The 16,064-nt window shown below is 35.8% G+C and overlaps 1 protein-coding gene across 1 annotated transcript; it reads right to left on the bottom strand.

Annotated features, from left to right (window-relative positions):
* Window positions 1-10,049: 10,049 nt before the first annotated feature.
* Window positions 10,050-12,650, bottom strand: LOC141692572 (putative polygalacturonase). The gene is made up of 6 exons (XM_074497453.1): window positions 12,362-12,650; window positions 11,826-12,131; window positions 11,534-11,654; window positions 11,259-11,433; window positions 11,008-11,078; window positions 10,050-10,902 (listed from the first exon to the last, which is right to left on the bottom strand). Exons 1-6 carry the CDS (start codon window positions 12,398-12,400, stop codon window positions 10,193-10,195), a joined length of 1,422 nt encoding a protein of 473 aa, XP_074353554.1. The 5' UTR covers window positions 12,401-12,650; the 3' UTR covers window positions 10,050-10,192.
* Window positions 12,651-16,064: the final 3,414 nt, after the last annotated feature.

Raw genomic sequence — 16,064 nt, forward strand, 5'->3', positions numbered from 1 at the left:
GTCTTAATTTCCAAGGTTCTTGCTGAATTTGCCACGGCATGGTCTGTGCGTCCTGTAGCTGAAAATGATGTATACTCCCCCGAAGGAAGTACCCGATTACAGTAGTCAATTTCTTGCTTTATCTTGTTTCATGTTTTTTATCTTGATTGCAGTAGTGAGTTTGAAGTGATAAAATTTTAATTTATACTTGTATAATGTGATATTATATGTAATATTGTCTCATATGATTGTAACCATCATGTTTGCATAGGTGTGATAGAAAAGTGTGATTTTTGTGTTTGTAAGAGGATTAGGGTTTGAAGAACATATTGAATATGTTTGCTTACTATGTTTTTCTGCCACCTTTTCATATTTATGCAGATTCTCTTGATAAATTTTCCATAAAAATGCACATTGGTGGTCAATTTGAACTAAATCCTAGAAATTATGTTGGTGGACAAATAAGATATGTAGACAGCTGTGATGTGGATGAGATGAGCTTTTTAGCGATAGGTAATATGTTAACCGAATGTGGTGAATCAACATTTGTTTGTGAGGTGTTTTACAAGGTTCCAAATGGTGATTTAGAGAGTAATTTGAACCATTTATCAAATGATGCTCATGTCTTGCAAATGTGTGATGCTCTGGATTGCAGTAGAATCATACATGTATATACTGTTAGTGAAACATACATACCATCACAGGTGCATCTGGATGACCTAGTTTATGTAAATGATCTTAGACATATTGCATATGAGAAAGAAGAATTGGAGCAATTATTTGAACTTGAGGGTATATATAAAGACTTCAGTGATCATGAAGATATTGTAGAGCCTAACTTTGGAAATGAATTAGTTGATGATCATAATAATGATCATAGTGATCATCATAGTGATGACAACAGCTTTCATGGTGATAGCTCAAACATGGACTCAACAGATGAAGATGTAACAACTTTTAAAAATGGTGAGTTCAAAAAAGACAAGTGTGCTGATGAAAATGATAGGCATTATGGTATGTGTGCATTTGATGTATCTACAATAACAGGCTTCATGGATCAAGATGAACAAGACTTAAGTGATGTATCTGACTTCAGTGAGTATGCTGGTAGTGAAGAGGAGAGAATGGCTGGAAATAGCACTGATGAAGAGGAATTGAAGTATCATGTTTTTAATGAGGAAACAGATATGGGAGATCCACAATTTGAGTTGGGAATGTTGTTCACTGGTGCAACTTCATTTAGGGCAGCAGTGAGAAAGCATGCCATTGTGCACATGAGAGCAATAAAGCTGGTAAGAAATTTTGGAGTGAGAGTTAGATTTGTATGTCTTGGTAGTGGATGTAAGTGGAAAATCTATGCCGCTAAAATGCAGAGCACTTCTACATACCAGGTGAAGACTTATTTCAAGAAGCATACTTGTGCACCTACCTTTGAACAAAAATAAATTACTATGGGGTGGTTAGCTAAGCATTATGAGAATGACCTTAGGATGAATCCCACTTGGCCAATCTCTGCATTTCAGAAGAAGATAATTAATGAATGGCATTGCAATGTTAGCATCTATATGGTAGGAAGGGCTAAAAGGTTGGCATTACAAAATATTAAGGGTGATCATATTCAACAATATGGTAAATTATGAAATTATGTGAATGAAGTGAAAAAAGTTATGCCTAAATCCACAAATGATGTTGTATTAAAAGAAGAACAGATTGGATTGGAGGGAAGAAGATTTAAATGAACATATGTTTGTTTAGGACCTATCAAGAAAGGATTTAAAATAGGTTGCAAACCTATAATTGGGCTGGATGGTTGCCATCTCAAGGGACCTTATGGAGGTCAATTATTGACAGCAGTTGGGTGTGACTCTAATGATGGGATGTACCCTATTTGTTGGGCCATGGTTGAGGCAGAGAATTCAGAAAGCTGGAATTGGTTCATAAATCTATTGGTAACTGATGTTGGTGTGGTCAATTCTGCATCCTGGACATTCATTTCTGATAGACAAAAGGTAACTAGGCCTTTATTTGACATTTCATGGTTTATTAATTGACATTATAACTTACCTTTATAATTATTTCAGGGTTTGATCAATGCATTGACAGAAGTGGTGCCAAACTGTGAACACAGATTTTGTGTTATGCACCTTTATAGGAACATGGTGAAAGATCATAAAGGAATCATTTTGAGAAAGCTTTTGTGGCTTGCAGCAAGGGCTACAATAGACTACATGTTCAACAAACATATGGATGAGCTAAAAAAGGTTAAGATTTATTTTTTATCATATTTATGACCTAACTAACTGCACAATTTAATTAACTCTATCATGCAGCTGTCAAAGAAGTGCTACAACTGGTTGATGGAAAAACCTAAATCACAATGGACTAGAAGTGCATTTAGGATATTTTCTCTATCAGATATGTTTGTGAATAACCATTTTGAGGTTTTCAACAACAGTATCAGACAATATAGGGATCTTCCCATCATTGGTCTTTTACAAGGTTTGCATAAGAGTGCTATGGTTAGAATTCAGACTAGGAGAGACAAGATGCTAAAAACTTACTCTTTAAACCCTATATGTCCTGGTGCCATGAGGAAAGTTAACAAGTAAGTGGTCATTCATCCATAGTTATGTAATAATATATTGATAATATTTTTATATTAATTCATGTTTTGTTAGATCAATGAGCTTCATTGGAGGGTGTATGGTGCAATGGTCTGGCAAGGCCACATATTTGGTAACTGTGACAGATGGTGGTCATGAAATGGTGGTAGACATGGAAAACCACACTTGTGCATGCAGAAAATACCAACTAACTAGACTTCCATGTTATCATGCATGTGCATGTATAAAATGGAGGAACTTGGAAATTTCAGAGCACATTCACAAGACATATACTAAGGCCATGTTTATGTCATGCTACACACACACAAACACACACTTGAACCTATAAATTCTGAGCTATACTGAGATCAAGTCACTGGAAATCCAAATATTCTAGCCCCTCTGGTAAAGATAGCTCCTGGTAGACCTAAGAAGAAAAAGGACTGTAGAAATGATCCTAAACAAGATAAATCTGATGGTACAAAGCTTGTGAGGAAGAATAGCACTGTAAAATGTAGCCATTGTGGACAAGAAAAGCATAATGCAAGGAGCCGTCCAAAAAATGTGATCTTTTTTACCTACATTATGTTAAGTACATTATATTTTTTAACTACATTTTGGCAAGTATAAGTTAATTTGTGATTATTTGCAGAAACTAGATATGTACAATGGTAGTGCTACTCAAACTACTAAAAAGTCAAATGCTACAAACTCTGCACCTATTAAGAAGCATGCAATTTTCAAAAACTCAAAAGCTGTAGTTGCAGGGAGGGAAGAGAGGCCAGCACAACTAAAATATGCAAATTTAAAGAAAAAGGCCAAGGTGGGAGTTATTAATGTTACTGAAAATCAAGGTGAGATCTTTACTACCTACTCTCAACCTACATCAGCTGTATCAAACACCCCTCTTGGAATACAACCATACAGATTCAACAGTATAGTTAATTGCACCACTAGCTTGAAAAATTTGGAAGCATCTGTTAGGGCGAGAAAGGAAAAATCAAGCACCAAGCCTCCATGGAAGATTTAAGCAATTATACATGTTACTGATTTTTGGCAGCCTATGCATTTTTTGCATCCATTAAATGGATGGTATTTATGTTACTTTCGTAACAATTTTCATAATTGTTAAGTTTGTAACATACTTTTTTAAATTAACATAGGTTGGTATTAATGTGATAGGCTAGTTTATAGGCCAATGCTAGTCCTTACTTTGACTGCATTTCAACAAGCTTGTACTGGGAATTGACAGTTATTTTACCAAGTTTTTGACTACATCAAGTCTTAATGACAGTGGTTGATACCCCTATTGGTTGCTCTAAACTTTGGGACAGTATGCATTTAAGTTTTTCTGCCTATAAATTTCACTACTTTGTGCATTGCTTTGCAATTCATATAAACACCTATACAGTTTATCTACTTTATTTAGAGCAATATGTCTACTTGGAGTAAGCCTATTGTAGGGACTGTCAAGGGTTCCTTTCTTAGCTCTCACATGAAGGCTTCTGTGGCATGCATAATGAGAGACTCAAATGGAAACTAAATGAAAGGGTGCAAGAGTATGATTGGGTTGACAGTGCCAGTGACTGCAGAACTGGGGTCCATCTGGTATGGTTTGAAGATGGCATGAGAGAGCGGAAATATGTCTGTCATTGTTGAGTGTGAGAATGAAGAAGCTGTGGAGAAGGTGAACAACCCTGATGAAGACTATGACATGTTTGATTTGGTGTTGACGATCAGGCATATCATGACTGAGAAGTGGGATTTCTGTGATGTGGTGCACATCCCAAGTACTTCAAATGTACCTGTTGCTGCTCTTGCCAATGAGGAAATGAATGATCATGGTGGCCTTGAGGATGTTATTATGCCACCACCATCCATCCAGGGCCTGTTGCTTGTAGACAAGATGGCTTGAAATGCTTGTACTGTCTTTTTAGTTATTCCCAGATTAAGCCATGTATTATCTGCATTATTATCTAAATAAATGGCTTTTTATTTAACAAATTTTCTTCTTTACTTATGCTATGATCTGTGTATGCAAAGAAACAATTGAGATCAACCACAAATTTCATTACCAATACAATATTTCATTACCAATATACAACAACAAGACATTAAAATCCTCATTACAACTTTACAATTCTATATCTACTTCTTTCACATTACCAAACACACCACAAACAATCAGAAAAATAATGAACAACATCGAAATAGTTACATAATAATATTTTGAACACCCATTCCTCTGAACTTTATCTTGGATGTCTTCATCGACCAACATTGGATTGTTGATATGGTCTGCTTCAAGAGCTCTCAATCTAGATCGTAAGCCACAAATTACCACTCGACCTCGATGACAAACAGGTTCATCAATAGTTGCAGCCCCTCCTACCTTGAACACACCCAAGGAACCTCCTTCCAGCATTAGCATCTATCCAAGCTGTTCTCTATACAACAATGCGACCACAACTACAATATTCAGCCATTGAATATCTTGATTTATAGCTTAATTGTGTGTAAGGGCTAGGGTTTTTGATTTGGGGAAAGAAATAACCCGATATAAGATCGGGTAAAGTACAGAGAAGAGAGTTTATAACCGTTAGTTGGACTAAATGCAAATAGACCACTCCTTTTTTCATTTCTTACTAACGGTGTTAGTTCCAAGTTAACGTCCGTACACGTTTTGCAGCAATTTTGAAACTTAAGGTACACCGTTTGTAATTTACTAGAACATAGGTACATACTCTGCATTTTTGCTAAACCTCGAGTACACGTTCTGCATTTTCGTCTTTTTATTTTAATCAAAAAGTTGTAAATATATGACTTTTGTAGCTTCAAAAAGGATGTCATGTTAGTCGAGTGTGCATTTGTTACGTAAGGGCATGTTTTGAAATACTCATATTTAATTCCCAAATATTATTTTGGTTTAATTCTTTTTTTATTGAGTAGTGATGTAAACCTATTTGTAGTATGTATTTTTTTATTTTAATTTTAATATTTTTTTCGTATGGTTTTAGTTCCTTGGAAAAATGTATCATGGGGGAATATATTTTTTCTTGACGAGGCCTCATAATCATGAATTTTAGCATTGTAGTTCAACATAATATATAAAAATGTTACTTTGTTAGGTCCCAATGTGTTTGTAGAAGGGGGGGTTGAATACAAACAGTACCGAATAATCGAATTAAATGCGGAATAAAAAATGTGAAACAAAATTCAAGTTAAATAAAAATATTATTAAACTTGAAAGGTGTTACAACAACTGTATCGATTACAAGGAATTAATCTCAAATTAATTATCACAAATCTAGAATAAATTCGACATGAACTTTTTCTATTTTTGTAATAAAAAGATTCAAATGCTAAACGTCATTTGAGATTAAGTTCTAGGGATTTTGATCCGCTAGATTGTTACACAAGAACAAGATAAAGATTTCTAGTTGATTGGATTTAACTTTACAATCTAGAAATTTAATCTTGGATTAAACAGATGAAAAATGTAATATTTCAAGGCGGCTGCTTTTCTTGTTCTTTGTTCTTCTGTTTGAATGATAGATAATTGAAAGAAGGTCTTCTGCTTCTTTTTAATCAACAAACCAATAGAATTGAATTGGCATGACAATCCTATAGCTGGCAAGACTTTCGGTAGGATAATTGAATGAACTAGCAAGACAATCTGAATGAACTAGCATGACAATCAGAATGAACTAGCAAGACAATTATCCTCCTAGAGTAACTTTCGGTGAGACAATTGACAATGGCCTAGCATGACAATCGGTATGACAATCCTGATTGTCATGCTAGTTCATTTTCAATTGTCTTGCTGATTTAATGCTTGAATTTAATCCAATTAAACTTCTGAAAATTCCTAGAATTAATTCAGAATTAATTAATCAATTAATTCAATTAATAAATAAATTATTCTTCGCAGATATAATTATTTTCTTAATTAAATTAGATGACTTAATTAATTAATAGAGAATTAATTCTAGTCTTGAGCAGCAACCATTCTTCTGCAAATCTTCTGAAAATCACTGAAAATTATGAATCAATTCCACCACTTCAACGTTGACACTCGATGTACTGTCTGGTTCATGAGTGACTAACTTCCGTGACATTTCTTCATGTCTTGACTTTGACACTTTGATTTTCTTCAGATTTAATCCTTGTAATTAATTGATACTCTGACGAGATCTCTGTCACTTGATTAAATCCACGATCTTGATTTATATCACTGAGGCATGATCAACTTCTTGAACTTCTTCCAGTGAATTACCTCCTCAAGTCTGTAGATGAACCTTGTTTCTGAATCCTTTGACAGATATTACTTTGCGAGATCTCTCTGACGGTCGATCCACTATTTACTTATTACATTCTTATTTGAGTTGAGTTGAATCCTCGAATATACAAATAGGTCTATGACATATGACTTACATACTTGTTTGATGTAGAGGTACATTTAGTGTGTATTGAGCATTTAAAATAAAATTAGTTTCTACAACTGCCAATTTATAAAGGGGCCACTGTTTGCCACATGCAGAATGCAACAAAATAAATGAGTTGTTCAAGTGGAAGGACACATGAAAAACAGTAATGACAAGTCAAATCATATAAATGAGTTGTTGAATGTGCCTTATACTGTGTATTCACGGGATACCTAACTCATTTACTAATAAGGGTCTATAAATTAAAACCTACATGGCCATAAGTCATATTGCATTTCTTTTGCAATTGCATAAGTTACAAACCATTTATAATACATTTCAATGGATTCAGTACATTACACATCACTAAGAAACCTTCGGCTTGTAAGTCAAATCAGTGGAGAATCAAAGTTCAATTATCATGACAATGGGATGACTATAACAATAATAACGTAGCGTATCGAGGTTTGCAGATGATACTTGTTGATGAATATGTAAGTTGCTTTAAAAACTTAATCTTGTCAATCACCAAATTCATTTATATAGTTCTCATAAATCTATTCATAGATCCGTACAGCGCAACCGTATGCATGCATGGATACCGTTTGGGGAGGTAGGTCGTTTTCATGGTCGAATTGTCGAAGGTCAAACTTATGATATTTCAAAAAAAAATTGTGACACCCTACGAGGGAAATTATAAATGTGTTGAAGGGGACATGCACATTCTCATTTGTTATTTAACTCGAATTACTGAAGTTCCCGACACTTATGAAGATGTATTTGACTTTGTTGATCTTTCAAAAATTGATGATGTTAACTTCCAAAATGATCACTACGTTGGTAATCATTATACTCCATTTTCATTGAACCTTTTCGTATTACATTTCGTTACATATTAACATTTTCTTCTTTTATGGATTGTAGATGTGGTTGGATTAATTGTTGACCGAGGAAATGTACAACAAGTTATAAATGCAAGAAATGTACAATAGAGGTCTTTACAAATGGTTATTGGTGATGAAATGTAAGAAAAATAAGTTAAACCATCATAGTGCAAAGATTTCTCAAAATATGTATTCTGTTTCCTCAAAATTGCTACTATATTGCAGTAACAAAGTTAATGTTGTCATTTCGGAAGCAAATGATGTACCGGTTAATAGGGAGATGAACTTCGCTGCTCTGCAACGTCTACACCCATATACCATCACCATTTCTGAATGCAAAATGAACCTTGATACTGATACATGCGAGACCTGGCTGATCGATGCACCTTCGACCAGGTTTTACGTTAATCATCAGAGTGCGGAAGACAGAGAGTTACGCTGCAGATTTAGGCTTAACAATACACCTCTTGTGTGGACACGAAGTATTGGTGACCCATGATCATGGTGATGTTGAACCTCGATCGCAGCATGTTGACGAGAATCATTGTGTTCTGATTTGACGGCATGCAAATTTCCATTTTGTATTTTGTATCTGCATTGTTCTAGATCTATATTAGTTGTATCTTTCTTTATTGTAATGTTATTATCATTAATACTTGCGTGCTAATTTCAATTTTCTGTCGAATTACTGTTCTGTATTAGTTCTTTCTTAATTTATTATGAATTTATACTACCATTTTTTGGTAGTCAAAACTCATAAATTTTAAATTTATTTATTTTTAAAAATATAAAGTAATCAAAGTACTACAGAAGTAGTACTACACGGAAAGAATTTTTACAGAAAAAAATTGCAACTACATTGGAAAAACCCGTGAAATTGTGTCTTTATCAAAAAATTGCGCACTTGACTCGCAAGACACCCTTTTTGAAAACTACGAAAGTCATATATATACAATTTTATTATTAAAATAAAAAATACGTACTTAAAATATGTTTATATCACTATCCAACAAAAAAAACAATTAGACCAAAATAATTTATACTTAATTCAATATAAGAGGTCAAAACATGCCTTTCACCATAATTTTTTATCTCGAAAAAAAGCGCACAAGACACAAAAAGGGGGGAATAGGAAAAAAATATATATATGCCTCAAAAGTAGTAGCATTCTGTGCCATTTTCGGAAGAGTTTGAACATAGTGCCAAAAAAATGAATTTTATGTTCAAACGTGTCAAAAATGTCTGGGAGCTGAAAATGATCATTACACTAAAAATCTATCACATTCAAACCCTAATATGACAAATTTGCATTCACAGCCTGATCAGAAAATACGATAACGTTATAAGTTTAGTACCATAACCCTTTCTTAAAATATTAATAAAACAATTTACTCATTTAAATTAAGTTATTCAGTTTTGAGTATTGTGCATTTAGATTTTTAGTTTCCTTTAGTAATCTTAGCTTGGTTTTGTTTTTACTTTTTATCAAATTTTACTCCTTTCCATTACTTTTGCTCTATGCTAGGTAAACCAGACCATCGACGTGAGCAAACTGCTATTAATATTATAAGGTAATTTATTTCCGAAAAATGACAAAGTTCCGTTTACAAGCTTTAAATTGAAGATTGAGAATCAAGATATTTATTAAACATTTATGCAAATGACATATTATTAATAATAATATTTTTAAATAGGGTGAAAGGAATTTTTTTTTAAATATGGTCTGCAGTCTTACAAATATGATAGTTGAACATGTATCCATGTTTAGCACTGGGAGCCGAGCCCCATTAACAGAAGCCTTGGAATGAAGTTACTACCATACAAAAAAAATATAATAATTGAACTAATTTTTATACTCAGTTGGACTGAACTTTGTTTCATTCAAATATTAAACAGTACTTTTGGTTAGACAAGCTTAGCGGGAACAAGTGTTTCCATATCGGACCACGAGCACTGAAGCTGTCCATGGGTGATGCAGATGAGCTGTGGTTATCTGATAGTCAGGAATCGAGGTTCAAAATTTTGGATGCGTCTATTTGCTTTTGCTATATGTACAAACAAAAATTGATTTTAAATTTTCGAATTTCTTTCTACTGTGTAAGCACTAACTATTCTATGGCTGTTTTTGCTGCTGTTGAAATATATTCTGAATTTTTGGATGTTAAAACGTCGCATACTCCTTTTTCTTTATATTTAATAACAGTCAAGCTCTATTTATTTATCTGAACATCATGCCTTAAACCACAAAAGTTGCATCATAGCCTAAAAATAACATTTAACTCGACATTTCACACATTCTAATCTAGTTGCTAACTTGTTGGGAAGCCAGTTTACAAGTCTTGAACTGAACGTTGTCGATAGGCAGTACATCGGTAGGAAAATCACAGCCTGATTCTAAATGCTTATCAGGCAGCAAGCCACATGGTTTAGGACTCACATTGCTTGTTACCCCGCCAATATCAGTGCAGTTCCATTGGACCTCCTTTGGTTTTGGAGATAGACTGATGGTCACATTAGAAACACAAATTCCGGTGTAGTGATCCTCTTTAATTCCTGCGAGATCTGCTGACATTGTGACATTCTCAGCAACAATATCTCTGAAATTTATGTTATTTACTTGTGGAAGTGCTTTTGGATTATAACCCTCGTCAGGGTGCGATCCATAAGAACCAGTCATCCAGAAAACATACTTCATTGTGTTCATTGTCATGCGTCTCACATATATGTCTTTTACATAAGCTCCTCTTCCGGGAGCTGATTTGATTCTCACCCCTGATTCAGAATTGATGGCAGTTATGTCTTCAGCTCTTACGTCTTTGATACCTCCGGACATCTCACTGCCAAGAGCAATGACTGCACTGTCAGGGGATATGCAAGTTAGCCGTCTAATGATGAGATGATTTGTTGGCATTCCAAAGGCGATTCCATATTCATCCCAACCACTTTTCACTGCAATGCAGTCATCGCCCGAGACTATGAAACAATCTTCAATCTTTATGTTTGTACAAGAATCTGAAGTACAAGAAGCAAACAAAAAGTAAGAACATCAAAAAATACATTTAAACAGAGAATTACAATATTGAATGGATAGAATTAGCAGTATATAGCATTGTAGACCTGGATCAATCCCATCTGTATTAGGAGAGTCAACAGGTGCAATAATGGTTAAACCTTGGATTATTACATCACTGCAGCAAAATCACAAAGTTTGATCAAATTAAGATCAAAAAATCAAATGAAGGATGATGTGTTCTGCTGAATGGCAATCAAATGAAGAAAGAACTATGCACCAAGTAAAAATTAACGACTCTCTTCAACCGAAGAAAACTAATAATCGTACATTTTGTGACAGAAAAAAATGTCCGAACCTGCTATAAACTGGATGGACAACCCACGAGGGAGAATTGAGCAGCGTGAGATTAGAAATCTGGACTCGATTTGAGTACATTATTTCAATCAAATAAGGCCTGGTGAATTCAAGTTCTTTGGCATGGAATTTATCCCACCAGTAGGCACCCTGGCCATCAATCGTGCCATTTTCCCCTAATCAAATTTTGTGATCGAATCAGTCCTCATAAAAATCAATCATTTTGTTAAAAGTATACACAAATTGCACAGACGAAAATGAAATCAGATATATTACCTGTTATGACAACATCAGTGAGGTTTGTTCCAAAGACAAGACTAGCATACCTCCCCCCTGGACCATCTCTTCCTCTTCCATACGATTTTAATGGTTCAATCAGAGGATATTCTGATATATCCTGGAAAAATGTATCGTAATCATGTTACTCCTACTTTCCGATAAGAAATTTAGCAATTTATAGACATTCTATAAACGTGCAGAATTTGCATTCGTCTAAAATATTGTAATTGCAAGACTGTTGTAAAGTAAATAACGTACAAAAAATGATACGTTTCGAACAAATTTATACCTGAGATCCAAGAATAACCGCTCCTTTCTGGAGAAAAAGAGTAAAATTACTAGTCAGATTAAAACTACCAGTGAGCCATTTTCCTGGTGGCACGACGAGCATTGCTCCGCCATCTGATCCAAATTTACTCAGTTGAGCAGTCGCATTCTTGAACACCGCGGTGTTTGATGTTTTCCCATCACCTTTTCCTCCAAATTCCGTCAAGAACGCGATATGTTTCCGACAACTTATTGCTGGGAACTCTATGTCACATTGCACCACTTGTAGAGTAAGCAATCCCAGGATCAGAAAGCCCAGTGTCGCAATCTGTTACAATAAAAAAAACATTACATATTATGGTGTCAGTTCGGTTAATGGGATTTCAACCAGTTTAACGATAATAAGAACGAGATTTCAATATTAGAACCTCAAACAAGTTGTAATTCCATTATCCAAACGGACCCTAAATAACATGGCACGGAGTGTAAATAAAAAAGTAAATAAAAAATTAAGTGTGTGTTGTGTTTAAGGGTGAACCAAAAAAGAGAAGAAAGTACGTTGGAGGTTTTGGAGACCGGACCAAACCCCGTTGTCATTGTGTCGTTGATCTTGCAGAGAGATTATATTAGTAGCATAGAGAGAGAGACTGAGTATTTATAGAGACGCGAGAGAGATGAATAAGGATATGAGAAAATTAGCGTTACGGAGATACCAAAGATCACTGCTCCAAATAAAGTGATACGTTCCGATAAATAACACACTGATTATATTTTCATAATAGATTTTGGTTATCGCTTTGCTAATTCAATACTACTGCATACTATCCAAGTTCCAATTCATTTCAATGGAAAGAAATAATATTATTAAATTAGCATAATTTGAATGAGTAGTAATGAATCGAAGATTATAGTAAAGATCTCGAATCTTGTTCAAAGAAAAAAAGATGATCCCAAATGAATTTGGTGCAACATTGCCAAATTTAAGGTAGATCAATTCAATGGGCGAAAAAACTTGCGTATAGCCTTAATAGGCCATACCAAACATGTTGCATAGGGCGGGGTGGGCCCGTATCATGATTTTCTGTTAAATAGACTGGACTCGGACATTTGGGTTACCAAATTATTTTGCTTTTATTGAAAATCTCTCATTACGTTACTATAAGGATGCCAGTCATTATATCGACAATCCATCTTTCATATAATGCAGATTTTACTACATAAATAGTTGTCATTGATTTTTAACAAACGAGAAATGTTAAAATCCCGAAACGGTTTCTAAAAGTGTTACAAAAACTATCTATTATTTTTAAATATTAATGTATAAAGTGCATATCTTATAAATTTATTGATATTAAAATCGTACACCGTATACGTTTATGTGCACCCACTTTAAATGTGATTGATGTTACATCAAGATATCAGAAAAAAGATTTTATTAACGTATTCGGGTTACCAAACAATATTCTTAATAAAGTTACGGTAAGAGTTAAGTTTAAATTTTCTAATTCAAAACTAATAATGAACAAAAATTTAATATATAAAAATACAATTCCTATATTCACGAAACATGATTGGTGAAAAATATCATCCTAACAAAATTGGCGGGTGATATTTTTTCCTTCTGAAAATGTACGGTCACACTTTTGACAGTTTCCTACCTCGAGCACTTTTCGAGCACTCGAGAAAAGGGGCCTGTATACAAGAAAGGAGAAGGGTAAATGAGTTGAAATGACAAAAATTCCCTAAATATTTGGCCGCAAACAGTTTTATGCGCTAGTCCCATCCATGTTTCAACGTAATCAAGATGATATGTACCTAACGGTAATTAAGGTTAATAGCCTAATTACTTTAGAAATTATGGGCACAGTTTCCTTGTCCAGTGATAATTTCTATTGACGCATGCTAAAGGTGGTGTGTTGATATGGAATGAAATAAACCATAATTATATCATTAATGTTGCATTAATTATATTTAGGACCGCAAGATTCATTAAAAAAAATAATGTGTATGACATTCAGACCAAGAAGGTTAACATATTGATCAGGCACAAGAAGGTTAACACGTTGATCACGCCTAAGAAGGTTAACACATTGATCAGGCCTGATGGAACAAAGAAAGCCCGGAACAAAGAAAGCCCAATAGCCCTGAATATTTATTAATTTCGTAATTAATAAATAGGGAGGATTAACAGTTCATTAAACGAGTCCAAACAGTAATATAACTCTATGGAAGATAGCCTAGAGGGCACCTAAACCAACAAGGAATCTGATTCCTTTATTATAGGACTCCAAAGTCTATCCAAATTCTGAGACTTGTCCCCCAAGTCTCATAACCCTAATCCAATTCAAGGACTCCCAACATCTATATAAGGGGTCTCACCCCACAAATCAGAACTACGTTTTTTGACTCGATCCTTGGCATACAGCAAGGTACGTAGGCATCTTCTTAAGGCAGGTAGAGTCACGAAACACAAGAGCAGTCAAATCGAGTCTCGAAGCTCACGAACCCTAGCGTTAAGTATACCCTAAGTTTTTATCCATAACATTTGGCGCCGTCTGTGGTAAAGTATAACAATAACCATGGTGAGAACACGGAACGGGAGCAACGCCCCCGAAGGAACACCAGCTGGGACGACCCAAATGATTTCGTCAACGGTGGATATACCCCCGCATTCGACCTATGCCACCACCCAAGGAGGAACCCTGATAGGGGCAACTGAGCCTCAGCCACAAGGGACGAATCCCCCGGCTCCTTAAGGGACGAATTCCCAAGTTCAACAGCTACATGCACCTGTGAATCCTCGACCCGTTGGATATGAGTATTCAACTATTGTGACCACTAACCCCCCCCTTATGGGATGCCTCTATACCCCGAGGTTGGAGGAAGTGGACATGCAAATCGGAGTAAAGCGCAAGGGCAAACGCCCCCTATATACGCGGTTTGGCTCATATTCCGGAGGATCAAGAATTCTCTGGGCCTTTATACTGAGAGAGACTCTGAATCTTCGGATGATGATGTGGCTCCAAGGAGGAGGCGTGCTGGTAAAGAACCAATGCCCGATGTTAACCAACGCCCCAGAAGCACCCGAGGGACGAATCCCCAAGAAGTGCAGGAGAGGATCAGGGCTCATGAAGCTGAGATCCAAAGACTGAAGCGTGACCTGGAGGCCCACCTGACCCCGAGACCCCAACTACCTCCGAGGAGGAGAAATCCTCCTCCAATTATAGACCTGGATGGTCCGCTTCAAAGAAGGACTGTTGTCCCAAGGGTTGATCCAAGTGATCTTCTGCCCCTAGGAGATCCTGATGATCCAACTCCACCATTCACTGAAGAGATAATGAATGCCCACATCTCATGGAAATTTAAGATGCCCACCATCAAAGCTTATGATGGCACTGAAGATCCCACTAATCATGTCAGGACATTCTCTAATGCACTGTTGTTGCAGCCCTTGAACAACGCTATTAAGTGTTGGGCCTTTCCTCAAACCCTGTCGGGAATGGCTCAAAGATGGTATAGCCGTTTGCCTCCATATTAATTGGGTCATTCAGAGATCTAAGTCAAGCTTTTATTAAGCAATTCATCAGTTGGAGAGTGCATGAGAAAAGTTCAGCATCCCTCATGAGCATTGTGCAGGGGGCAAAAGAGTCCTTGAGAGACTATTTGAACCGTTTCACCAAGGAAGCATTGAAGGTCCCAGACCTTGATGACAAGGTAGCTATGATAGCACTGCAGCAGGGAACTAGGGACGAGTTCTTCAAGATGTCGTTAGCCAAGCACCCCCCTGAAAGAATGTTACAGCTCCAAGACAGGGTCGGGAAGTACATCAAAGTGAAGGAAAGCATGAGGAAGACAGTATTGAATAACGAGCATGCTGGTGGCAAAAAGCGAAAGACTGATCTAGAATATAATGTTAAGGACAAGTATCCTATAAACGAGCAAAACATTGATTCAACCCCGAAGAAGGGAGGACCGGGACAAAAGTTCACTGAATATGCTAAGTTGAACGCTCCTAGAAGTCAGATCTTGATGGAAATCGAGAAAGATAGAGATGTTCGTTGGCCTAAGCCCCAGAAGGCTAATCCTACTAAGCTAGATAAGAGCAAATATTATAGATTTCACTAGGATGCTGGTCATGACACCGATGAGTGTAGGCAACTGAAAGATGAAATAGAATTCCTAATTTGAAAATGAAGGCTGAGCAAGTATACTGGAGATGGAGGAGATAAGAACAATAATGGAAGAAAGAATTTCGATGATC

Source organism: Apium graveolens, chromosome 10 (assembly GCF_009905375.1).
Source record: "Apium graveolens cultivar Ventura chromosome 10, ASM990537v1, whole genome shotgun sequence".
NCBI lineage: Eukaryota > Viridiplantae > Streptophyta > Magnoliopsida > Apiales > Apiaceae > Apium > Apium graveolens.